We start from the raw sequence: 24,539 nt of genomic DNA on the forward strand, positions 1-24,539 counted from the left end.
CTCCACTGGTCCTTGTGACTGAAGAATGACGTGTCGGCTTGTTCATTGTTTCCATCAGGGAACATCTGTCTGGACTCCGAAGAGCCTCACGCCGTTGTTCGACATCTTATCCCATGTCGGTTAGAGAGCCTGTGTGTGATGAAGAGCCCTCAGAGACAGAGGCTATTAGACGAGGCAGACAAAGTAGTGTATTAAAAGAAATAGAGGGCCATTTCAGAAGCTCCCCCATGTATTCCTCTGGGGCCTCAGAGAGAGGCCAGAGGCATCCATTTATTTGGGCCCGGGGGACTTGTGGCTTGTAAATGAAGTCAGATGATTTCTTGGTTGTTGTCTGTTTGTTGCATCTCAGTTTTCAGCAAACTCAAAGAAATCAGTCAAAGAGAGGTGAGAAAAAGGAGGATCTTTGAAGAAGGATTTTCTTTTGCTTTGAACTGATCCTCCAGACACTTCATGTATCAATTAACACCTCCTGGAATAATAACATTATGACATTAATAAACTCCTGGAGTAAACTACACCGTGGCTATGTGTGTCAGACAGTCGGATGACCTACAACCCCAAGACAACCACACAGCGACTGTGTGTGTAGTCTAAAAGTCAGAGGACACAAACCACCAAGCCAACATGAAATAAGACTGTTTGAGCTTCAGTCTGATTGGCAAGCGCAGGGGGGTTGAGGGAAATGATGTTGTGTCACAGCCACTACCTCGGCTGGATGTGTGTGTGTGTGTGTGTGTGTGTGTGTGTGCGTGTGCGTGCGTGCGTGCGTGCGTGTGTGTGTGTGCGTGCGTGTGTGTGCATGCGTGCGTGCGTGTGTGTGTGTGTGTGTGCATGCGTGCGTGCGCCTCGGTTACCTTCAAAGGCAGTCCTCTGAAAGGCACTAATCACAACATGTGATGAGCCTGGAGAACAAAGACAACAGGCAGAAAATAACAGCAGCGTGGGAACCCTCAGTGAATTTGAAATACAACAGGGAGAGAACGAAGCCCCCCATCCCACCCACCCTCCGACTCACAGCCCGCCAAGCCTGCCTGCCTGTTGCCACACTAACAATCAGCAGCAGAATGTGGAAGTGTGTGTGTGTGTGTGTGTGTGTGTGTGTGTGTGTGTGTGTGTGTGTGTGTGTGTGTGTGTGTGTGTGTGTGTGTGTGTGTGTGTGTGTGTGTGTGTGTGTGTGTGTGTGTGTGTGTGTGTGTGTGTGTGTGTGCGTGCGTGCACGTATATGTTTGTGCCCCCCTGCCACGCCAACAATCAGCAGGCAGCAGCAAGGTGGGAGTGTGTGGGAATGCGTCTGTCTGTGTCATGTCTGAACTCGAGGCTAGCTGGCTGAAGGCAGCAATAACAACAACATGAAAACAGCCCTAAGAGCTTCCTCTCATTCATGTTTCTTACCAAGGCAGCTCCTCTCCTGGCCTGATGACTATTATGCATGCTGCTGACTAGCGTTATTAGAGATAAGGATCAGGGATTCATAGACTGTCTCAGAGTAGGATTTCTGATCTAGGATCAGTTTTGCCTTTCAGATCATAATGAGTAAGATTATATGGACAAGGGTCATGGGGCAAATACTGCTGATGTACTGTATGGTCCTCTCACCTTTCTTCCTCTTATCAGAATCTTTATAGGGCAGCCAGCCAGCACATGATCAGGTCACAGTGGCAGGAGGTGGGGGAACATGGCAGCCTGTCATGAGAGACAGCCAAGACCAGCAGAAAACATGTGACCACATGTGTGTGTGTGTGTGTGTGTGTGTGTGTGTGTGTGTGTGTGTGTGTGTGTGTGTGTGTGTGTGTGTGTGTGTGTGTGTGTGTGTGTGTGTATGACTCATGAAAGCAGGTCAAAAGGATCAGCAAGAGCTTAATCTGCTTGTCACATGAGGAGAGGGGATATACAAACACACACAACAATGTCTGTCAAATGATTTGGGAGTGTGGCCATTATTGGGACCCAGAGAGGGTGTGGTGTGGTGATGACACACTGGGGAAGCTGGCCTCCTTTAATTGCATTATGCCTTTTGTGTGGCAAAGTCCTCATCCTCTCCAGTCCCTAAAGCATCTTTACCGTGCATCATGTCCGCTATGGGTAAGATTAGACTTCATAGTTTCCTCTTGAACACTGGCTGTCCTTTAGATGAGTTAGTATTGGATTACAGGTTCACACGCTCGCCTCCAGACCGCCCGTCGCCCCGACCAATTGCCCCATTCATTTCAAACGCCGGAGACTGCCGTCGCCCCTGATTGGTTATCAGCGTTGGGCTAAGAAACTTTCCCACGGCAAGCGCGTGGTGACAGCAGGCCAGCCACTCCTCACAACCGGGACAGACAGCCACAGTACTCGGGAGGGGAGGGGGGTTGACAGTCACGGACCGAAAGTCTATTGGACCCCTGTCAAAATCATTCAAAGCAGTGGGGCGTGTTTAGGCCGTAGAGTTCCCTTGCAACTGTGCTGTCACTCAAACCATAGCTGACTTATAATTGGCTAGTTATGGTGCAATGCCAAGCCCCTTCTGGCTGGCAGTGATGTAGAAATGATACCGTGGGAAAGCTTGGTCCTTCAAACGGATGAGCTCGACGCATAGCTGATAGACGCACAGAGAGTCGGAGAATTGAAAGACTTGGACCATACTGTATTGTACTCTGAACGAAGGAAACACAACAGCGGATAAAAATGAAAAGGAATCACGATTTTAGCTCCTCGGACAGCGAGCTGGACGAGAACATTGAGGTTGAGAAGGAGAGTGCCGATGAAAATGGGTAAGATTGTGTCCAATATTTTCGTTTCATTGCATTATTATTATGTGTTCCGAACCTACGTTTCAAGGGTCTTACTCCTGTATTGCTTTGATATTGTTTATGAGAAAAGACGTGCAAAAATGTTAAAATATATTTAACAATTTGGTCATTTCCGAGGCCTGATGTGCGTTAGTAACGCACATTAATACAATAATTGAATGTGTTGTTCTTTCAGGAACATGAGTTCTCCCCATGGTCCGATGTCTCCAGCAACAAAAACTCAAGTGAATGCGAGGAAGCGCCGTCGAGGAGTGAGTACATTTCTTGTTAGAACTTTCGTGCGTAAAAGTGTGTAATACGCACGTTTTTACACCAACTAAATTCTCTATTTTTTTCAGTGACTGAATGTTCCAATCGCTCATCTCTCCTACAGATCATTGAAAAACGTCGCCGTGACAGAATCAACAACAGCCTCACCGAGCTGCGCAGACTGGTCCCTAGCGCGTTCGAGAAGCAGGTAAAATCCGATCCCTGTGTCATGGTTAAAACAATCGCCCTATCAAAAAGTTTGACAGGACACGTCAACGTGCTTTGAACTGGTAGAGAACAGTTAAAGTTTATAAACCTTCCACATGTTTTAAGTAAATAAGGAATAATAATTTCCAGTATATCTCTTTAATGATTTAAACGATATTCAATACCTTTTTATTCGTTTAATTAATGTGCCTTCTGTCCCGAAATCCTTCAGGGTTCAGCTAAACTGGAGAAAGCAGAGATTCTGCAGATGACGGTGGATCATCTGAAGATGCTTCATGCTGCTGGAGGAAAAGGTGTGGTGGAGTCGTTTGTACTACAATAAATTACCATAATAAAATAATTACTGTATCATGAAAGGAAACAATATTTTTGAACTGACATAATATTGATTGACTGTAAAGTTGTTGATTTGTATAATATCTTTCTCTTCACTGAGTTGTTCTGTAAACTCAAGCTATGTGCATCTCATTAAATATTTTAATAAGTCTGGCAGGCATAGCACAAGACACCTGCTTTAGTTTCTTTGCTAACTTTAACTATCTTCCTGGATTGTCACACTCATTGTTATTAGTAGACTTCAGTAGACTTCCTTTATTCCTGCTCTACTTGTTTGGTGGTATTGTCTGAAAACAGTTAATTTACCCTGCTTCTCCCCTCTCCCTTCCAGGTTACTTTGATGCCCATGCCCTGGCCTCGGACTACCGGGGTCTGGGCTTCAGGGAATGTCTGGCTGAGACGGCCCGCTACCTGAGCATTATGGAAGGCCTGGACAGCACTGACCCCCTGCGGATCCGCCTGGTCTCCCACCTGAACAGCTACGCCTCCCAGAGAGAGGCCCACTCCGTCTCTGTGTCTGGACTGGGCCACCTGGCATGGGGCTCGGCCTTTGGGTCTCCCCCCTCCGCCCACCTGGCCCACCACCTCCTCCTCCAGCAGCAGCACCATCAACACCAGCAGGGGGCGACATTACCGTTACCACGCAGCGCCTCCAACAGCTCACCGTCATCCTCCTCTTCTACTTCTTCTTCATCCTCTTCTTCCTCCTCCTCGCCGATAGAGAGAGAGCCTCGCTCCTCGCCCCATGGCCATGCTCCCAGCAGGCTTAGCGGTGCCACCCCCCTCTCTGAGCACAGTCACGCCCAGGGGGGTCCTCTCCGTGTCCCCCCCAGTGCTGCCCCCCTCCCCCCAGGGCTGAACCTCACCGTGACGTCCACAGCCGCCGCTGCAGCCTCCAAGCTCTCCCCTCCCCTCTCCCTGTCCTCCCTCTCCACCCTATCGGCGTTCCCCTTCCCCTTCAGTGCCTTTCCCCTGCTGTCCCCCGGCACCCTCAGCCCCCCCGTCCACACCCCCTCCAGCCAAGCCAGCCTGGGGAAGCAGCCTTACCGGCCCTGGGGCATGGAGATAGGGGCTTTCTGAACAATCTTTAACCCCCCTCCACACTGACTAAACTGACCAAGTAGATGGCTAGAGAGTGCACCATCACTACGAACTGAACTGAACTCACCAGCTGAGCTGGACCTTTCCATGGCCAAGAAGATGTTGTTTTTCTATCATACCATATCAACATTCTATAAAGGAGATAGCTATAGGAATACCATTTTTTATTTTGTTGTTTTTCTATGATGTTGACGAAAGAGGGAAACAATTATAAGAGAGCAAACAAAGTGATTGTTTAATTAACAATATTGAGTTATCTATGTGTTGTTCAGCCTGTAAGGGGAACATTTCACAGATGGTCAGGCTGTCAATCAGTCGCCCATCAAGTTCTCAGCGAAATTGTCCCCTATGTTTTCCCATTGAGCCCTGGACTGTACTTGTATCTCCCAGAGAGAGGGAGAGGAGAGAGAGAGAGGGAGAGAGAGAGGGAGAGAGAGAGGCATGGAGAGGGAGGTCTTGGTGGTGCCCCTTTTATGGCATTTTATTGACTGGAAGAACTAAAAACCAGGTGTTTGTTTGACTGTTAGAATTTATCCGGAACACTCTTGTTTTCCATTCGTTTGATTTTCATTCTCTGTGTGAGTTTCTATCGCAGCAAAATCTCTCTGAAGTAATGTATTTACAGTCATGAGTCAAGGGTGAGGACAACAAAGAGTTCATGTCCTTAGACGTGATGTCTACAGAGGTCACAAGACCCTATATTTCTGATTGTTAGCAGATTGCAGTCAAAAAGGGGTAGCTGTACAATTGTTTAACATTAAACAACATACTGTCATAGCGAGCTGAGCAGGCAGCTATTGAGATGTATGGAACCAATTGGAATCGGTGTAATAAAAAAATGCAATGCTTTTTCAAAGAATTACAATACTAGTTGGTCTGAGACTTGCAACATAAATTCTTTACACTCTGCATTCAATTATATTATATGATCCATAAAAAGTGGTGTAGGCGTGACACTCTTCTCAATTAAAACATATATTTTTGTATGAATTAATAGGCAAATTATCATATGATATCATTTTCAAACATAGATGCCAATAGGAACAATCGCTCAAACACACTGCAGTATCCCTGTACCTCTATATAGTCATTGCTCAGAGATATCTAGACTACATATATCCCCTATACGGTCCAATTCTAGATTGTTTCCGACCATATCTCTGTGGATTCTATGGCGAGTCTGTGACAGTAATAGCATCCCCTCTTGTAAGATGTGTATTTTTACCAAACCTCAAAAGTGATTTTGTCATAAGTGTTTTGTATAAAAAAGCGCTGATACATCTGATTTCTCAGCTTTCTAATAATGATATACTGTGTGTATACATCTACACTAGAGATGGGATGTATGTAAAGAGAGAGTGCTGGGATGGCATGTGAGGTACTCTATTCCGTCCTTCACTTATCTATCTGTGTGACTTATCTGCAATAAAAAGCTATGAGAAAATGAAATCCATTGTTTGCTCCTTCTATGTCCCAAACTGTGGTGTGATTGAGATCGTGTGGAGAAAGACACATTTTAATAACGATTTCTGATATTCAAAATTCAACCCTCCCTATTTATATCCATCTTTGGTTAATATGACTGCCTGGAACAGTTGAGATTCTCTTCCTTATTTATTTTAATTGTTAGATCAATCTTTCACCAACATTATCCAACATTTCCGAAGTCTGTTTAGATAAAGGAAGATATCGTTGTGATTAACAGTAGTAATATCGACTTTGACCCCACACTGCTCTCCATAGGTAACAGTGGTAATAGTCCCTGCTCCAGTCCCTGTCTGTCCATGTCCCTATCTGTCCCTACGCTGCTCTCTGCTGTGCTGTGAGACAGTTGACACCCGGTCTCAGCCACAGCCTCTGGGTCTCTTGATTGCCTCTCTGTGTGTACAGGAAGCGATTAACAACGAGGGGATGTCCTGGACAATGGCAGCTTGGCTGGCCCTACCGCGTGGGAAGAGAGGGAGGAGGGAGAGAGGGAGGAAAGGAGAGAGGAGGCTAAAGGAGAGAGAGGGGAAACAGAGGGTAGTGTGGGAGGCAGAGAGGGAAGAGAGGGAGAGGAGATGGAGAGAAAGGGCAGTGTGGGAAAGTGGGAAAAGAGAGAGAGAGAAAGAGTGGGAAAGAGAGAGTGTGATAGACATAGGGGTGTGGGAGAGAGGGGAGAGAGAAAGAGAGGGAATAGAGAGGGAAATAGAGCAGTGTGGGATAGAGGGGAGAGGTAGGAGGGAGAGAGAAGAGAGAGCACAGTGCTGCTTTGTCCCAGAGCTATGGTTGCAGCCCACTCTCCTCCCGGTGTGCTTGGCTCCCACGCTCCCCCAAGTTACTGTTGTTGCTGCTGCTGGGACGCCCGTCAGAGGAGTGATAAAACAGAGCCTCCTCCTCCTCCTCCTCCTCCTCCGCCTTTCATCAACTCTCTGCCAAATCATCCTCCTCTATCTCACCCACCCTCCTATCCCTCTCTCTTTCACTTGGTCTCCATCCATCCTCCTCCTCCTTTCATCAACGCTCTGCCAAAATATGCTCCTCTCCTGTATCTCTCCCACACCCTTTCCCTCCTTCTTTCTCTCCCTCTGTCTCCATCCATCCTCATTATCGTTCTTCCTGTCGTTTGTTTGCCAGACTCGTAAGGTGATTCTCATCAGTAACTATGGGGGAAGAGTCTACACTACAGAGTCTAGTATTGTCTCATGTAAATCCTACAGGCAATTCTGGATTTACTTCATAGTGAAGGGTCAAGGTGTTACAACACTGCCAATTGCAATCTTTTGTCACCACCTGCTGGTCATATGCGATTCTACAACTGTGGATGATGATCACTTACTTTCCTTGGCCATGTCCATATTCAGGCTCATTCAGAGACTGAGTAATAAATATAGTTATATTATAGAAATAATACAATAATATATACAAACAAAGATTAATGTGACAGATTCATCTGCATTTGTAATTGGACATGCTCAAAAACAATTAGAATTATTTTTGTCTTCTTCCAAGCTAAAAAGACAATAGATCAGAAATAGAATAAGCACACACACAGCCAATATCATTCACAGAACCCCAAACCTTTATTAACCACAGGTTGCTCACAAAGATATATGCGGAGGGGGGAAACACAAACAGGAAGAGAGAGAGGCAGGCAGATTCATCACCATGGACAGGACGCTGTGATGTCATCAGTATGTGACCGATGGTCAGATATACAGCTCCAACCTCCTGGCTGTGCTCCCTGTGCTCCCCATCACACACGCACACACAATCCACCCACCCCTCCTGAAACACACACACACACACACACACACACACACACACACGACCTGTATACACTTGCATGCACCCTTTGCAGATGGCCACTGTCTTCCTTTGTCATGTTAACACATCTAACATCATCTAACTGTTATTTGAAGTCTATGTGTTGATTGGCTTACATGTTGCCCACTTTAGCTGTTTATGCCCTTCGTATGCCATTGTCTGCTGTACCCAGTTAAAAGCTGTTTAAATACTAAGAAGAAGGTACAATGATTCATTCTCCATAGTGCGAGAGTTATTCTACGATTCTCCATATATAGTGTGAAACCTTCCTAGTAGCATTTGGCATTGGTTCCTCTCTGGTACGACGTGAAAGAAATGAGAGGGCACATAAGCTTGCAGGACATGGATGTAACTTATGGATCTACCATTGCCTCTATGTTAGCCGCTATATGAGTTTGTAGCATTCTAGGCACGATTACATTATCTACATGTCTAAGATGGTACATACATGCTGAGAGAGTGATTGACAGGGGACGCAGGGGGTCTTGGGAACCAGGAAGGATCATAACACCCCTCTGTGACATCATGGTATGAGCCAGGGATGTCATGTGACCTCTGCAATGCCCAACTGACAGAATTTAGCAAGCTCCTCTTGAGCGACGTGTCATGTTTGCCAAATTTCTCAAAATGTGTGTGTGTGTGTGTAAGTGTGTTTGAGAGTATGTGTGTGTGTGAGCGTGCATGTGTGTGTGTGAATGTACAACTGTATGTAAGAGAGTGGGGGATCAGACAGACAGACAGGAGAAAATCGGCTCATAAATGCTATAATAAGTCTCCTGAAGTCTAGCTAGTCTCTCTTCCAGGAGTCAATGTGCAGCTTGCATTCTAATCATCCCCATACTGACTGACTGACCGACACAGACACAGACACAGACACAGACATGGTCAGAAAATAACCACCGCAAACACACGTCAGCTAGCTGGCAAACTCACAACATCACAGAAGCCTGATAGTACAAGAGAAACTGCAAACGTTTTTTGTTCTGAGAAAAACTACACAACAAAGTACATCCATAGATAGAGAAAATGATCCAATCGCAAACTGCAATACTTTAGCTGTATTATCATACTGTATATAACAAAAAAGGAAGTATTTACAAAAAACAATACCCACTTTCACTTGGTTGGCTTCTCTTTTCTTTCTTTTTCATCATTTGAAATTGAGCAAACACATTCTTTTATAGGGAGGAGTGGGAGACATTTTCATATTTGTTTGTGATCCCCCCATTTGCTAACGCTGTTGGTGTGGGCTGGCGGTGGGTGGGTTGGTCATCCTCCTCCCTCAAGGGAGGGGGGGGGTTGTCTGATGCTGTGGGGGCTGTAGTAGTAGGGGGATCTGGGGGGGGGGGGGGGGGGGGGGCTGTCGGGGGGAAGGGTGGCTGTAGGGGGGTATGATGGTCGGTGGCGCCCCTCATCTGCTCACGCTGTCAGCTCTTCCCTCAGCTCTTTGTTCCTGCGCACCACCTGGGCATGCCTCTCCTGAGGACAACACAGAGAGAGATGCTGCCATGTTGGACATACCAGAAACCTCTTAATACTGACCCTGCCCTGAGACTCTCTGATTCAAGTCTGTCAACTTACTGTCCTCCCCCTTTCAGCTGACATGTTTAACTACAATTGCCAGTGTTCCATCCTTGAATGATGCCACCAGCCCCTACCTATCACATCGTACCCTTCTATCTTGTCCACCCCTTCCATTCACCTGGTCTTGCTGTCTCCACCTACAATTTTTCCCACCAAGCTCTCCTCTCACCTTCTCCTGCAGGCGCTCCATGATGGAGGCTAGGTAGGCCTGGCGGTTCTCCTTGATCTGCTCCATCTTCATGGTAAGCTTCTCCTCTGCCATCTTGCTGAAGTTGCTGTTCTCCTCCATGGCCTTGAGCAGCACGTCCCTTTCGTGCTCCCGCTTCTCTGAAAGGGCCCTGAGAACCTGGGCCTCCTGGGACTGAGGAGGGGGCGTGATAGAGTAGAGTAAAGTAGAGTAGGGTACAGTAGTGTAGAAAAGAGTAGAATAATATGAAGTAGAATAGAATAAGGAATCCAAATAGAATAGAATAAAGTAGAATAGAACAGAATAGAATGCAGGTAAGGGTAAGACAAGCTAAGGTATAGGCTAGGACAAGCTAAGGAATAGACTAAGACAAGCTAAGGTATAGGCTAAGACAAGCTAAGGTATAGTCTAAAACAAGCTAAGGTATAGGCTAAGACAAGCTAAGGTATTGGCTAAGACAAGTAAGCTAGGACAAAGTTTGTCCCAAGTATAATTTACTAGCGTGATTCAGTGTGATTCAGTTTTGGAATTAAGTTGTCGGCTTATGCTAAGGTAAACTGATAGATAGATGGTGACTCACTCTCCTCCGGTCCTCAGCGGCCTCCAGCTTCTTCTGGATGTCCTCCAGAGAGACCTCCCTCTTAGGGGGCGAGGTGACACAGTGGGCTGCGTCCGACATCGGGGAGGGGGGCTTCAGGATCACCTCGAAGGCCTGGCCAGAGGCACGCTTGTTGATGGGCTTCACCTCCATGCCTGCTACTGCAAGGTGAGACGTGTGTGTGTGTGTGTGTGTGTGTGTGTGTGTGTGTGTGTGTGTGTGTGTGTGTGTGTGTGTGTGTGTGTGTGTGTGTGTGTGTGTGTGTTTGGTAGAGGGGGGACAGATGGAGGAAAACCACAGAAGGAAACTCAAAATGCTGCCTTAGTAGTATTAATATTACCCCAATCAAACTTTCACTTAGACAAAAAAATTGCCTCTTCGTTGCCTTTACAGTAAGTTGAAAGTGATTTGAAACACTAAAAAAGTCAGGTGACTCTTCTGCATACCTTGGAACTCTCCCATCAGGTTCTTGCGTGCCTCAGGGTACAGGCAGGAGCAGAGGAGAGATAGGACAGAAATCTCCTTCATCTTCTCTTTGTATGCTGTGGGGAACACACACACACACACACACACACACACGCACACGCACACACACACACATGCGCGCACACACACACACATCGTTAACCCACTTTCTCCTCCTCATAAATGATCATCCCACATGGTATCGCCATCTTTAGATGTTTAGGAAAATAAATATTCAGCAAATCCTGAAATAGAAAAGAAAAACATGATAATCAAAGGCGGTCTAGTGAGATGAATCAGCCTGAGGTTTCTAAGCCCCATTTTGTGGAGCTTTGTTTGTGCAGACTGAAGGGAAGTGGGATGGCTGTGTGTGTGTATGTTTGTGTGTGTACATACTTGCGTGAGAGGGTGTCTGCTGTGTCCTCATATGGTCTGAACGGTTGACCACCTCCCCACAGCATTCATTCTCCATTCATCATTAGCTATGCATTTCATTTCAGCATATAATTGATTTACTTAGCTAGCAGGCAAGCTACCCTCCTTGTCTGTAGCTAGCACTGGTAACATCCAACAGTGATTTAACAGCAGGGGTAGCACCTAGAGGCTGAATGATTATGGCTGATGTTGCCAAAATATCCTAGCCTGGAATCCAAACTGTATTGCTCTATTTCAATATTATTTCACTTTAGGATAACAGGCTACAAAGTTCCTGAGCTTTGGCACCCAAATTGGGACTAGAACCTACTGTAGCATCCCCATGAGGCAGCCACCAAAGATGGGAAACTACTGTATCATACTGCAGCAAACACTCTGGCTCTCGTCCTCCTGACTGCTGTGCTGTAGTGGTCAGTACAGTGTGTATTGGAGGCACAGTCAGAGTCCAACTGGGCACCTCAACGTGCCAAACAGCACCCAAGCCTCTATGATCTATCATCCACCACACGCTGTGGGCTGCAGGGCTGAAAATTGCTACATCTATCACTGACTGATTTCCCTGGCTGGGAGTCAAAACTGAGCAAAATAAGGCTGAGATTTACAGTCAAACAGCTTCTCCATGGAGGAGAGAAGTGTAGCTAGTGCCTACTGCCGCTCTGCTGTTGCTCAACCAGCCAAACCCTCTCCCTGTCTTTCTGTCTGTTTGAGTGAAGTGTTGCTAGTGCCCAAAGCAGTGGTACTGCACAACCAGACAGCTCTCAGCCTAGCAGACGCCACGGGAAATCAGATCAACTCTCACATGTTGCAATAGCTCTCTGACTCTCCGATGGGCTTGTTAACCCCTCCCAGAAGAAAAAGAAAATAAGATAAAAGAGGGGGTGAGAAGAGGAGAGCAGAGAAAAGGAGGACTGTGTTAACTCTCTTGTTAACCCCTCCTTCCCAGAAGAGAAGGAGAAAAGGAGGACTCGGTTAACCCCTCCCATAGAGAAGAAGAGAAAATTTAAGGGGGGGTGAAGAGGATGAAAGGAGGGCTGGTTTGAGCTGGCTGACTCCCACAGGGATGGAGGGACCTCAGGGCAGGCAAATGGATGCTACTGACTTCGCTGAGGTAGTGGAGGGGATTTTCATTTGTTATTACTGGACCAGACCATCTCTACTGGTGGCCCGCTGGACGGATGTGTGTGTGTGTGTGTGTGTGTGTGTGTGTGTGTGTGTGTGTGTGTGTGTGTGTGTGTGTGCGGGTGCAGTTGTGAGTGTACGTGTGTGGGTGTAGGTGTGCATGTGTGTGTGTGGGCGTGTGTGTTGGCTGTCACGTCGTCATTAAGAGGGCAGTGTGTGTGCCGGGAAACACAGGCAGCAGCCATTTTCCCTTCATGACATCTTGTCAGTGATGTCAACAAATGGTGTTTTAGTGGAGCAGATTTTGTAGGTTAAGTTTTAATGAGCAGGTAGTTGTGTCAACTTTCTCTTATCCTGGTCTTACCCTGTTGTGTGTTTTGTTGTTTAGTGAACGTTGTCAACACATTTAGTTGAAGTGATTTTATTTATTTATTTTATTTTTATTTCACCTTTATTTAACCAGGTAGGCTAGTTGAGAACACCTTTATTTAACCAGGTAGGCTAGTTGAGAACACCTTTATTTAACCAGGTAGGCTAGTTGAGAACAAGTTCTCATTTGCAACTGCGACCTGGCTAAGATAAAGCATAGCAGTGTGAACAGACAACACAGAGTTACACATGGAGTAAACAATTAACAAGTCAGTAACACAGTAGAAAAAAAAGGGGAGTCTATATACAATGTGTGCAAAAGGCATGAGGAGGTAGGCGAATAATTAAAATTTTGCAGATTAACAACACTGGAGTGATAAATGATCAGATGGTCATGTACAGGTAGAGATATTGGTGTGCAAAAGAGCAGAAAAGTAAATAAATAAAAACAGTATGGGGATGAGGTAGGTAAAAATGGGTGGGCTGTTTACCGATAGACTATGTACAGCTGCAGCGCTCGGTTAGCTGCTCAGATAGCAGATGTTTGAAGTTGGTGAGGGAGATAAAAGTCTCCAACTTCAGCGATGTTTGCAATGGGCATTCAATATGGGCCTTGTCCTTATATGACGTAATATAGCTTTATATTAAATACATTTCTAAACTAAACATTGCTATTCTATTATGGTGACCTAAAACCACACAATTCTACAGTAAACAAATACATTCCTTTTTATGTATATGACTCTCGAAGGAAAATGATTTTCTAATTTCTACCGCAAGATCTACACTGAACATCTTCTCTTATCCCCATGGAGATCTCCTCCTCACCACGGAAACAGAGCCAGTTGTTACGTTTCCTGTTGTAATCCATCAGCATGAGACCACAGATCATCAATAACCTACCCCCTCTTCCTCACCATTTTCTCTTCTTCTTCCTCCTCTTGCACTGGTGCTGTCCTGTTTTGCCCGTCTCTCCACCCCAACCCAATACTGTCCTGTTCTGCCCATCCCTCCACCACAGCCCAATACTGTCCTGTTCTGCCAGTCCCTCCACCCCAACCCAATACTGTCCTGCTCTACTGTCCTGTTCTGCCCATCCCTCCACCCCAACACAATACTGTCCTATTCTGCCCATCCCTCCTACCTAACCCAATACTGTCCTGTTCTGCCCATCCCTCCTACCTAACCCAATACTGTCCTGTTCTGCCAGTCCCTCCACCCCAACCCAATACTGTCCTGTTCTACTGTCCTGTTCTGCCCGTCTCTCCACCCCAACCCAATACTGTCCTGTTCTGCCCGTCCCTCCACCACAGCCCAATACTGTCCTGTTCTGCCCGTCCCTCCACCACAGCCCAATACTGTCCTGTTCTGCCCATCCCTCCACCCCAACACAATACTGTCCTGTTCTGCCCATCCCTCCTACCTAACCCAATACTGTCCTGTTCTGCCCATCCCTCCACCCCAACACAATACTGTCCTATTCTGCCCATCCCTCCTACCTAACCCAATACTGTCCTGTTCTGCCCATCCCTCCACCCCAACCCAATACTGTCCTGTTCTACCCATCCCTCCACCCCACCCCAACCCAATACTGTCCTGTTCTACTGTCCTGTTCTGCCCATCCCTCCTACCTAACCCAATACTGTCCTGTTCTGCCAGTCCCTCCACCCCAACACAATACTGTCCTGTTCTACTGTCCTGTTCTGCCCATCCCTCCACCCCAACCCAATACTGTCCTGTTCTGCCCGTCTCTCCACCCCAACCCAATACTGTCTTGTTCTGCCCATCCCTCCACCCCAACCCAATACTGTCCTGTTCTGCCAGTCCCTCTACCCCAACCCAATACTGTCCTGTTCTGCCCATCCCTCCACCCCAACCCAATAATGTCCTGTTCTGCCCATCCCTCCTACCTAACCCAATACTGTCCTGTTCTGCCAGTCCCTCGACCCCAACACAATACTGTCCTGTTCTGTCCGTCTCTCCACCCCAACCCAATACTGTCTTGTTCTGCCCATCCCTCCACCCCAACCCAATACTGTCTTGTTCTGCCCATCCCTCCACCCCAACCCAATACTGTCCTGTTCTGCCAGTCCCTCTACCCCAACCCAATACTCTCCTGTTCTGCCCATCCCTCCACCCCAACCCAATAATGTCCTGTTTTGCCCATCCCTCCTACCTAACCCAATACTGTCCTGTTCTGCCAGTCCCTCCACCCCAACACAATACTGTCCTGTTCTACTGTCCTGTTCTGCCCATCCCTCCACCCCAACCCAATACTGTCCTGTTCTGCCCGTCTCTCCACCCCAACCCAATACTGTCTTGTTCTGCCCATCCCTCCACCCCAACCCAATACTGTCCTGTTCTGCCAGTCCCTCTACCCCAACCCAATACTGTCCTGTTCTGCCCATCCCTCCACCCCAACCCAATAATGTCCTGTTCTGCCCATCCCTCCTACCTAACCCAATACTGTCCTGTTCTGCCAGTCCCTCCACCCCAACACAATACTGTCCTGTTCTACTGTCCTGTTCTGCCCATCCCTCCACCCCAACCCAATACTGTCCTGTTCTGCCCATCCCTCCACCACAGCCCAATACTGTCCTGTTCTGCCAGTCCCTCCACCCCAACCCAATACTGTCCTGTTCTACTGTCCTGTTCTGCCCATCCCTCCACCCCAACACAATACTGTCCTATTCTGCCCATCCCTCCTACCTAACCCAATACTGTCCTGTTCTGCCCATCCCTCCTACCTAACCCAATACTGTCCTGTTCTGCCAGTCCCTCCACCCCAACACAATACTGTCCTGTTCTACTGTCCTGTTCTGCCCATCCCTCCACCCCAACCCAATACTGTCCTGTTCTGCCCATCCCTCCACCCCAACCCAATACTGTCCTGTTCTGCCCGTCTCTCCACCCCAACCCAATACTGTCCTGTTCTGCCCATCCCTCCACCACAGCCCAATACTGTCCTGTTCTGCCAGTCCCTCCACCCCAACCCAATACTGTCCTGTTCTACTGTCCTGTTCTGCCCATCCCTCCACCCCAACACAATACTGTCCTATTCTGCCCATCCCTCCTACCTAACCCAATACTGTCCTGTTCTGCCCATCCCTCCTACCTAACCCAATACTGTCCTGTTCTGCCAGTCCCTCCACCCCAACCCAATACTGTCCTGTTCTACTGTCCTGTTCTGCCCGTCTCTCCACCCCAACCCAATACTGTCCTGTTCTGCCCGTCCCTCCACCACAGCCCAATACTGTCCTGTTCTGCCCGTCCCTCCACCACAGCCCAATACTGTCCTGTTCTGCCCGTCCCTCCACCCCAACCCAATACTGTCCTGCTCTGCCCGTCCCTCCACCTCAACCCAATACTGTCCTGTTCTACTGTCCTGTTCTGCCCATCCCTCCACCCCAACACAATACTGTCCTGTTCTGCCCATCCCTCCTACCTAACCCAATACTGTCCTGTTCTGCCCATCCCTCCACCCCAACACAATACTGTCCTATTCTGCCCATCCCTCCTACCTAACCCAATACTGTCCTGTTCTGCCCATCCCTCCACCCCAACCCAATACTGTCCTGTTCTACCCATCCCTCCACCCCACCCCAACCCAATACTGTCCTGTTCTACTGTCCTGTTATGCCCATCCCTCCTACCTAACCCAATACTGTCCTGTTCTGCCAGTCCCTCCACCCCAACACAATACTGTCCTGTTCTACTGTCCTGTTCTGCCCATCCCTCCACCCCAACCCAATACTGTCCTGTTCTGCCCGTCTCTCCACCCCAACACAATACTGTCCTGTTCTGCCCATCCCTCCTACCTAACCCAATACTGTCCTGTTCTGCCCATCCCTCCACCCCAACACAATACTGTCCTATTCTGCCCATCCCTCCTACCTAACCCAATACTGTCCTGTTCTGCCCATCCCTCCACCCCAACCCAATACTGTCCTGTTCTACCCATCCCTCCACCCCACCCCAACCCAATACTGTCCTGTTCTACTGTCCTGTTCTGCCCATCCCTCCTACCTAACCCAATACTGTCCTGTTCTGCCAGTCCCTCCACCCCAACACAATACTGTCCTGTTCTACTGTCCTGTTCTGCCCATCCCTCCACCCCAACCCAATACTGTCCTGTTCTGCCCGTCTCTCCACCCCAACCCAATACTGTCTTGTTCTGCCCATCCCTCCACCCCAACCCAATACTGTCCTGTTCTGCCAGTCCCTCTACCCCAACCCAATACTGTCCTGTTCTGCCCATCCCTCCACCCCAACCCAATAATGTCCTGTTCTGCCCATCCCTCCTACCTAACCCAATACTGTCCTGTTCTGCCAGTCCCTCGACCCCAACACAATACTGTCCTGTTCTGTCCGTCTCTCCACCCCAACCCAATACTGTCTTGTTCTGCCCATCCCTCCACCCCAACCCAATACTGTCTTGTTCTGCCCATCCCTCCACCCCAACCCAATACTGTCCTGTTCTGCCAGTCCCTCTACCCCAACCCAATACTCTCCTGTTCTGCCCATCCCTCCACCCCAACCCAATAATGTCCTGTTCTGCCCATCCCTCCTACCTAACCCAATACTGTCCTGTTCTGCCAGTCCCTCCACCCCAACACAATACTGTCCTGTTCTACTGTCCTGTTCTGCCCATCCCTCCACCCCAACCCAATACTGTCCTGTTCTGCCCGTCTCTCCACCCCAACCCAATACTGTCTTGTTCTGCCAGTCCCTCCACCCCAACCCAATACTGTCCTGTTCTGCCAGTCCCTCTACCCCAACCCAATACTGTCCTGTTCTGCCCATCCCTCCACCCCAACCCAATAATGTCCTGTTCTGCCCATCCCTCCTACCTAACCCAATACTGTCCTGTTCTGCCAGTCCCTCCACCCCAACACAATACTGTCCTGTTCTGTCCGTCTCTCCACCCCAACCCAATACTGTCTTGTTCTGCCCATCCCTCCACCCCAACCCAATACTGTCTTGTTCTGCCCATCCCTCCACCCCAACCCAATACTGTCCTGTTCTGCCAGTCCCTCTACCCCAACCCAATACTCTCCTGTTCTGCCCATCCCTCCACCCCAACCCAATAATGTCCTGTTCTGCCCATCCCTCCTACCTAACCCAATACTGTCCTGTTCTGCCAGTCCCTCCACCCCAACACAATACTGTCCTGTTCTACTGTCCTGTTCTGCCCATCCCTCCACCCCAACCCAATACTGTCCTGTTCTGCCCGTCTCTCCACCCCAACCCAATACTGTCCTGTTCTGCCCATCCCTCCACCACAGCCCAATACTGTCCTGTTCTGCCAGTCCCTCCACCCCAACCCAATACTGTCCTGTTCTACTGTCCTGTTCTGCCCATCCCTCCACCCCAACACAATACTGTCCTATTCTGCCCATCCCTCCTACCTAACCCAATACTGTCCTGTTCTGCCCATCCCTCCTACCTAACCCAATACTGTCCTGTTCTGCCAGTCCCTCCACCCCAACCCAATACTGTCCTGTTCTACTGTCCTGTTCTGCCCGTCTCTCCACCCCAACCCAATACTGTCCTGTTCTGCCCGTCCCTCCACCACAGCCCAACACTGTCCTGTTCTGCCCGTCCCTCCACCACAGCCCAATACTGTCCTGTTCTGCCCGTCCCTCCACCCCAACCCAATACTGTCCTGCTCTGCCCGTCCCTCCACCTCAACCCAATACTGTCCTGTTCTACTGTCCTGTTCTGCCCATCCCTCCACCCCAACACAATACTGTCCTGTTCTGCCCATCCCTCCTACCTAACCCAATACTGTCCTGTTCTGCCCATCCCTCCACCCCAACACAATACTGTCCTATTCTGCCCATCCCTCCTACCTAACCCAATACTGTCCTGTTCTGCCCATCCCTCCACCCCAACCCAATACTGTCCTGTTCTACCCATTCCTCCACCCCACCCCAACCCAATACTGTCCTGTTCTACTGTCCTGTTATGCCCATCCCTCCTACCTAACCCAATACTGTCCTGTTCTGCCAGTCCCTCCACCCCAACACAATACTGTCCTGTTCTACTGTCCTGTTCTGCCCATCCCTCCACCCCAACCCAATACTGTCCTGTTCTGCCCGTCTCTCCACCCCAACCCAATACTGTCTTGTTCTGCCCATCCCTCCACCCCAACCCAATACTGTCCTGTTCTGCCAGTCCCTCTACCCCAACCCAATACTGTCCTGTTCTGCCCATCCCTCCACCCCAACCCAATAATGTCCTGTTCTGCCCATCCCTCCTACCTAACCCAATACTGTCCTGTTCTGCCAGTCCCTCCACCCCAACACAATACTGTCCTGTTCTGTCCGTCTCTCCACCCCAACCCAATACTGTCTTGTTCTGCCCATCCCTCCACCCCAACCCAATACTGTCTTGTTCTGCCCATCCCTCCACCCCAACCCAATACTGTCCTGTTCTGCCAGTCCCTCTACCCCAACCCAATACTCTCCTGTTCTGCCCATCCCTCCACCCCAACCCAATAATGTCCTGTTCTGCCCATCCCTCCTACCTAACCCAATACTGTCCTGTTCTGCCAGTCCCTCCACCCCAACACAATACTGTCCTGTTCTACTGTCCTGTTCTGCCCATCCCTCCACCCCAACCCAATACTGTCCTGTTCTGCCCGTCTCTCCACCCCAACCCAATACTGTCCTGTTCTGCCCATCCCTCCACCCCAACCCAATACTGTCCTGTTCTGCCCATCCCTCCACCCCAACCCAATACTGTCCTGTTCTGCCCACCCCTCCACCCCAACCCAATACTGTCCTGTTCTGCCCATCCCTCCTACCTAACCCAATACAGTCCTGTTCTGCCCATCCCTCCACCCCAACCCAATACTGTCTTGTTCTGCCCATCCCTCCACCCCAACTCAATACTGTCCTGTTCTGCCCATCCCTCCACCCCAACCCAATACTGTCCTGTTCTGTCCGAAAGCATCCCTCCTACTTAACCCAATACTGTCCTGCTCTGCCCATCCCTCCACCCCAACCCAATACTGTCCTGTTCTACTGTCCTGTTCTGCCCGTCTCTCGACCCCAACCCAATACTGTCCTGCTCTGCCCATCCCTCCACCCCAACCCAATACTGTCCTGTTCTGTCCGTAAGCATCCCTCCTACCTAACCCAATACTGTCCTGCTCTGCCCATCCCTCCACCCCAACCCAATACTGTCCTGTTCTGCCCATCCCTCCACCCCAACCCAATACTGTCCTGTTCTGTCCATCCCTCCACCCCAACCCAATACTGTCCTGTTCTGTCCGTAAGCATCCCTCCTACCTAACCCAATACTGTCCTGTTCTGCCAGTCCCTCTACCCCAACCCAATACTGTCCTGTTCTGCCCATCCCTACCTCCACCCCAACCCAATACTGTCCTGTTCTGTCTGTAAGCATCCCTCCTACCTAAACCAATACTGGGGCCTTACAGGTCTCGAGGGCCCAATAAGCTAAAACAGCAGCCTGACTGGACTGACTGACTGACTGACTGACTGACTGACTGACTGACTGACTGACTGACTGAGTGTGTGTGTGTGTGTGTGTGTGTGTGTGTGTGTGTGTGTGTGTGTGTGTGTGTGTGTGTGTGTGTGTGTGTGTGTGTGTGTGTGTGTGTGTGTGTGTGTGTGTGATAAAGCTCATCATTTAGTTTACAACCTAGCCTCTAGACGACAATATAATCAGTTGTGTAAGTACAGCATTAACGGAGAACTACAGTGGAAATGGGCTATTGAGTGGGATGGTGGATGGAGGATATTATCAGCGAGGGAGGTTTCAGACATTAGTATGCATTGTTGAACACTGAAATGCAAACAACAGACCAATAAGCCTGAGCCTAAACACGTTTTTAATAACCACACCCAAGGATTCATGTTCCCTATTTAGTGTAATGTCATCTAGACCTAATGTCATCTAGACCTAATGTCATCTAGACCTAATGTCATCTAGGTCCAAACACACCAAGACAGTCGTGAAGAGGGCACGACAAAACTTATTCTCCCTCAGGAGACTGAAAAGATTTGTCATGGGTCCTCATATCCTCAAAGGAACAGCTGCACCATTGAGAGCATCCTGACTGGTTGCATCACTGCCTGGTATGGCAACTGCTCGGCCTCCAACCACAAGGCATTACAGATGGTAGCTTCCTGCCATCCAGGACCTCTATACCAGGCGGTGTCAGAAGAAGGCCCTGAAAATTGTCAAAGACTACAGCCACCCTAGTAACAGACTGTTCACTCTGCTACCGCACGGCAAGCGGTGCCGGAGTGCCAAGCCTAGGTCCAAGAGGCTTCTGAACAGCTTCTACCCCCATGCCATAAGACTCCTGAACAGCTAATCAAATGGATACCCAGACTATTTGCATTGCCCCCCCCCCTTCCCCCTCCTTTACACCGCTTCTACTCTCTGTTGTTATCATCTATGCATAGTCACTTTAATAACTCTACCTACATGTACATATTACCTCAACTAACCGGTTCCCCCCGCACACTGACTCTGTACCGGTACCCCCCTGTATATTGTCTCGCTATTGTTATTTTACTGCTGCTCTTTAATTACTTGTTACTTATATTTCTTATTCTTATCCGTATTTTTTAAAACTGCATTGTTGGTTAGGGGCTCGTAAGTAAGAATGTCACTGTATTCAACGCATATGGCTAATAACATTTGATTTGATTTGATTAGGATACAATTATTATTTTATCTGAGAGACATTGCTGATGATAGCCTCCCCTCTCTGGCTGAGATATTTGATTTCAGCTTTTGCTTAACCCGTATACATTTTATTCTACAACTGTTGATAGGTCTTGGGAAGTGATGAATACAGCTCTATGGCAACAAGACTCACAGGAGTGACTCAGGCAGAACTGGGTTCAGGGATGCACTCAGTGACACTGCGGAGGCTATGACCTCTGGGGGGCGCCATTGTCCCAGAAAGCTTTGGCCCCTTAACACAAAGAATGAGGAATAGATATCTGATGGCCACACCTAACTCATGGGCTTATCTGAGAGATCACACAGTAGGCACTGTATATATTATAAATTAACAAGGATCTTAATGTACATTAACGTAAGCATTTTTAATGTCCCTAGCCAAATCAGTAGCCAAGTGGGCAGAGAGCATGCATTTGAATTTTGGCTTGTCATTTAATAGGCCTACCACTAAATGCCATTGGGAGGACGCTGTGTATGCCGCCCACAACTGTCAAATATCCTGTCTGTCTGCCTGCCTTTCTGCCTGTCTGTCTGCTAAAAATGCGTTGATCCAAGGCTGTAGGCCACATATTCTCATTGAATATTCTATAAACAGCAAGGACACATTTCTAGTTATATTACAATCACTGTCATTGACAGTATGGTACATAACCAAAACTCAACTGATCCGGCCTACGGCCCTGCCTGCCCTTGCGCCCACTGACGACGTCTATGACGATCATGTGCTCTGGGTGTCTGGCCCATCCCACTCGCCCAGTGTCTGTCTGCAACTCAATAATAAAATACAAAAAAAAAAAAAAAACATAACTATCAGCTATGCGGCCAGCCGAGACATAACGAAACAGCCCGCTGCAGGTGCAGGCAGACGCTAGGACCTGACACAGTTAAATGCATTGCTCTCTGTCTGCACCCTCATCCACACATCCATCGCCGACCTAGTCATCCGGAATACAAGTAGTCCCTTGACCGTCGTCGCCATAGAGACGGGTCTCAACTCACTCAAAAGGGCCCTTAATCCGCATGAAAGTGCTCCATCAAGCATTAGACAATCTTGGATAGGTCTATACTATTTATACTCCCAAATATCTTAAAACATTTATCATGACTGGCTGTAAGCAAATCAGGCCTAGCCATGCATTAAAATTATATCAAGACCAGGGATGAAATTCCCGGAATATGATGACACATTTCACTTCCATCCATTCCTCCATATAACCAAATAGACATGTTTAGATCATAAATTGAATGACAGGGCAATCATCGGCCACTAGGAATGAATGTGACCATATGATTAGTATCCATATAGATTCGAGAGAAAAAAATCTAATTCTGCAAACGACCATTCATTTTCATTGCAAGTCGTAATTCTTCACCTGACAGCTTTAGCTCAGATGTAAAGTGTGCGGCTAGATATTCATTTCTTCTCATGCATTCCTCTCATCATTCAACTTGATTGAGCATACGATTATAATACATAGTAGCCCAGTCCCTATAATAATATGTGTAAAGGTTTAGCCTAATTCTGCTCTGGGCTGGTGAGGAGAGAGAGAGACCGTGATGTTGGGTGCGGTCGTTCTGCATTATGCTGCTGTATGAGCATGTGTTGGTCTACGGCGGCAGGTGCGGCAGCCAGCATCCACAAGAGCGTCTTTCCTGCTCGAATAATCTACAGCAAATGTGTCCATAGGATTTCTTCAATCTAGGCTGTGTATTCGCTTTCCGCACAATGTAAAAAGGGAGATTGAATATCCCTATAATAAAATGTTATTGGGCTATTTAATCCTACACTGTAGCCCACTATTATCAACCGACCCTGTTGATATAGAATGAAAGAAAAAACACATGCGTACAGTTCAGGTTCAATTGTAAACACAAGCAACATGATTGCGTCCATTTACAAGTTTAAAACTACAATATTTGTTGACATGCGACAGACTTTGACCGCTCCCTTTAATAAATGCTTGGCAGTCTTTTGTGCCAAGGGTGTCGCCGCTGCATGCTCACACAGCATCATTCCAGCCTCATGCAGAATCACCACCCAACGCTCTGTGACTGTCAACTCGTCCCCAAAACAAAGATAAATAACGATACATCGTTAGCTTACCAATTGCTGTTTTAGCCATGTCTGTCGGTTTGTGCGGCGTTGGTGCTGCTGAAGTGGGCTATAGGCTACTGGAGGGAGCGTGCGTCGCAGTTACTGATCGGTGCTTGGCGAAAAAAGCGAGCAAGGCACTGAGTCAGCAAGAACACTGCTGTGTGGGGAAAGAGAGCACTGCGCGAGACAGCAAGGGGGCTGGTGAATTACAAGCGTCTATACGTGCTCAAGCAGATTGGCTACCGCGGTCCCCTGACGCGCATTTCCTAGGCAAGAGACGGTCGCTTTTTCCTCTAATGTTCCTGTGTGTAGGATAGCTCAAGTTGACCCTATGAAAGGTGACGGGGTGGGTGTTATCCCTCTTTGTTTTCTCTAATGGTGCCGCCCGTAAATTAAAGTATTGTCAGAGATGGAACCGCTCCTAATGGCTCTTGTCCATGGTGCTGAAACGGTATCAGAGCGAGGCAGCCTACTAATAGCTTAACTTAATGGAAATAGACGTTGAAGGTAAATGAAACGTAACTTGACCACAATGTATAGGCCTAATGTTTCGTGTGTGACATAATTACAAGGTAACACATAGGCCGATCTGTGAAATTTTGACATTGATGTTTTAATGCCACTCCCTAGCGTATTTATTGGAATAAAATTATATCTAGGCTATAAGTGTAGTGGCTAAATGGCCTTCTGCTTCATGGTAACACGTCTTTTTCCTATGCCTTTGTGATTGCATGATAAAGTATCCTATCCAGAATTGAGACCTGTAATGAGTCATAGGGGTTGGGTTAAATACTGAAGACACATTTCAGTTGAATGCATTCAGTTGTACAACTGAATAGGTATCCCCTGTCCTTTACCCTTTCCGTAATATTATAGTAGGCCTCTCTGACAAAATCGTATTGTGAATGACCTCTCTACAATGTTCCCTCTTCAATCGCTTGATGTCAGCAG

At 48.1% G+C, this 24,539-nt stretch overlaps 2 protein-coding genes across 2 annotated transcripts; one reads left to right on the forward strand and one right to left on the reverse strand.

Moving 5' to 3' along the window:
* The first annotated feature begins 2,282 nt into the window (after positions 1-2,282).
* LOC110496549 (hairy/enhancer-of-split related with YRPW motif protein 1) lies at positions 2,283-6,155 on the forward strand. The gene is made up of 5 exons (XM_021572515.2): positions 2,283-2,753; positions 2,968-3,043; positions 3,166-3,249; positions 3,481-3,562; positions 3,937-6,155. The coding sequence occupies exons 1-5, from the start codon at positions 2,668-2,670 to the stop codon at positions 4,683-4,685; spliced, it is 1,077 nt and encodes a 358-aa protein (XP_021428190.1). The 5' UTR covers positions 2,283-2,667; the 3' UTR covers positions 4,686-6,155.
* Positions 6,156-7,746: 1,591 nt separating this feature from the next.
* On the reverse strand, positions 7,747-23,830 carry LOC110496860 (stathmin-2-like). Its single transcript, XM_021572874.2, has 5 exons — positions 23,598-23,830; positions 10,828-10,923; positions 10,364-10,542; positions 9,766-9,957; positions 7,747-9,491 (listed from the first exon to the last, which is right to left on the reverse strand). Exons 1-5 carry the CDS (start codon positions 23,614-23,616, stop codon positions 9,432-9,434), a joined length of 546 nt encoding a protein of 181 aa, XP_021428549.2. The 5' UTR covers positions 23,617-23,830; the 3' UTR covers positions 7,747-9,431.
* Between the last annotated feature and the right edge of the window lie 709 nt (positions 23,831-24,539).

The sequence above is a fragment of the Oncorhynchus mykiss genome, chromosome 18, assembly GCF_013265735.2.
Source record: "Oncorhynchus mykiss isolate Arlee chromosome 18, USDA_OmykA_1.1, whole genome shotgun sequence".
Lineage (NCBI taxonomy): Eukaryota > Metazoa > Chordata > Actinopteri > Salmoniformes > Salmonidae > Oncorhynchus > Oncorhynchus mykiss.

Excerpts from the sequence above, each read along its gene's own strand:
- LOC110496549 (XM_021572515.2), top strand. The coding sequence starts at position 2,668 with ATGAAAAGGAATCACGATTTTAGCTCCTCGGACAGCGAGCTGGACGAG. Across the intron at positions 3,250-3,480 it reads CTAGCGCGTTCGAGAAGCAG|GGTTCAGCTAAACTGGAGAA; the intron begins GTAAAATCCGAT and ends GAAATCCTTCAG. Across the intron at positions 3,563-3,936 it reads TCATGCTGCTGGAGGAAAAG|GTTACTTTGATGCCCATGCC; the intron begins GTGTGGTGGAGT and ends TCTCCCTTCCAG.
- LOC110496860 (XM_021572874.2), bottom strand. Across the intron at positions 10,543-10,827 it reads CCTGATGGGAGAGTTCCAAG|TAGCAGGCATGGAGGTGAAG; the intron begins GTATGCAGAAGA and ends CTCACCTTGCAG. Across the intron at positions 9,958-10,363 it reads CCGCTGAGGACCGGAGGAGA|TCCCAGGAGGCCCAGGTTCT; the intron begins GTGAGTCACCAT and ends CCCCCTCCTCAG.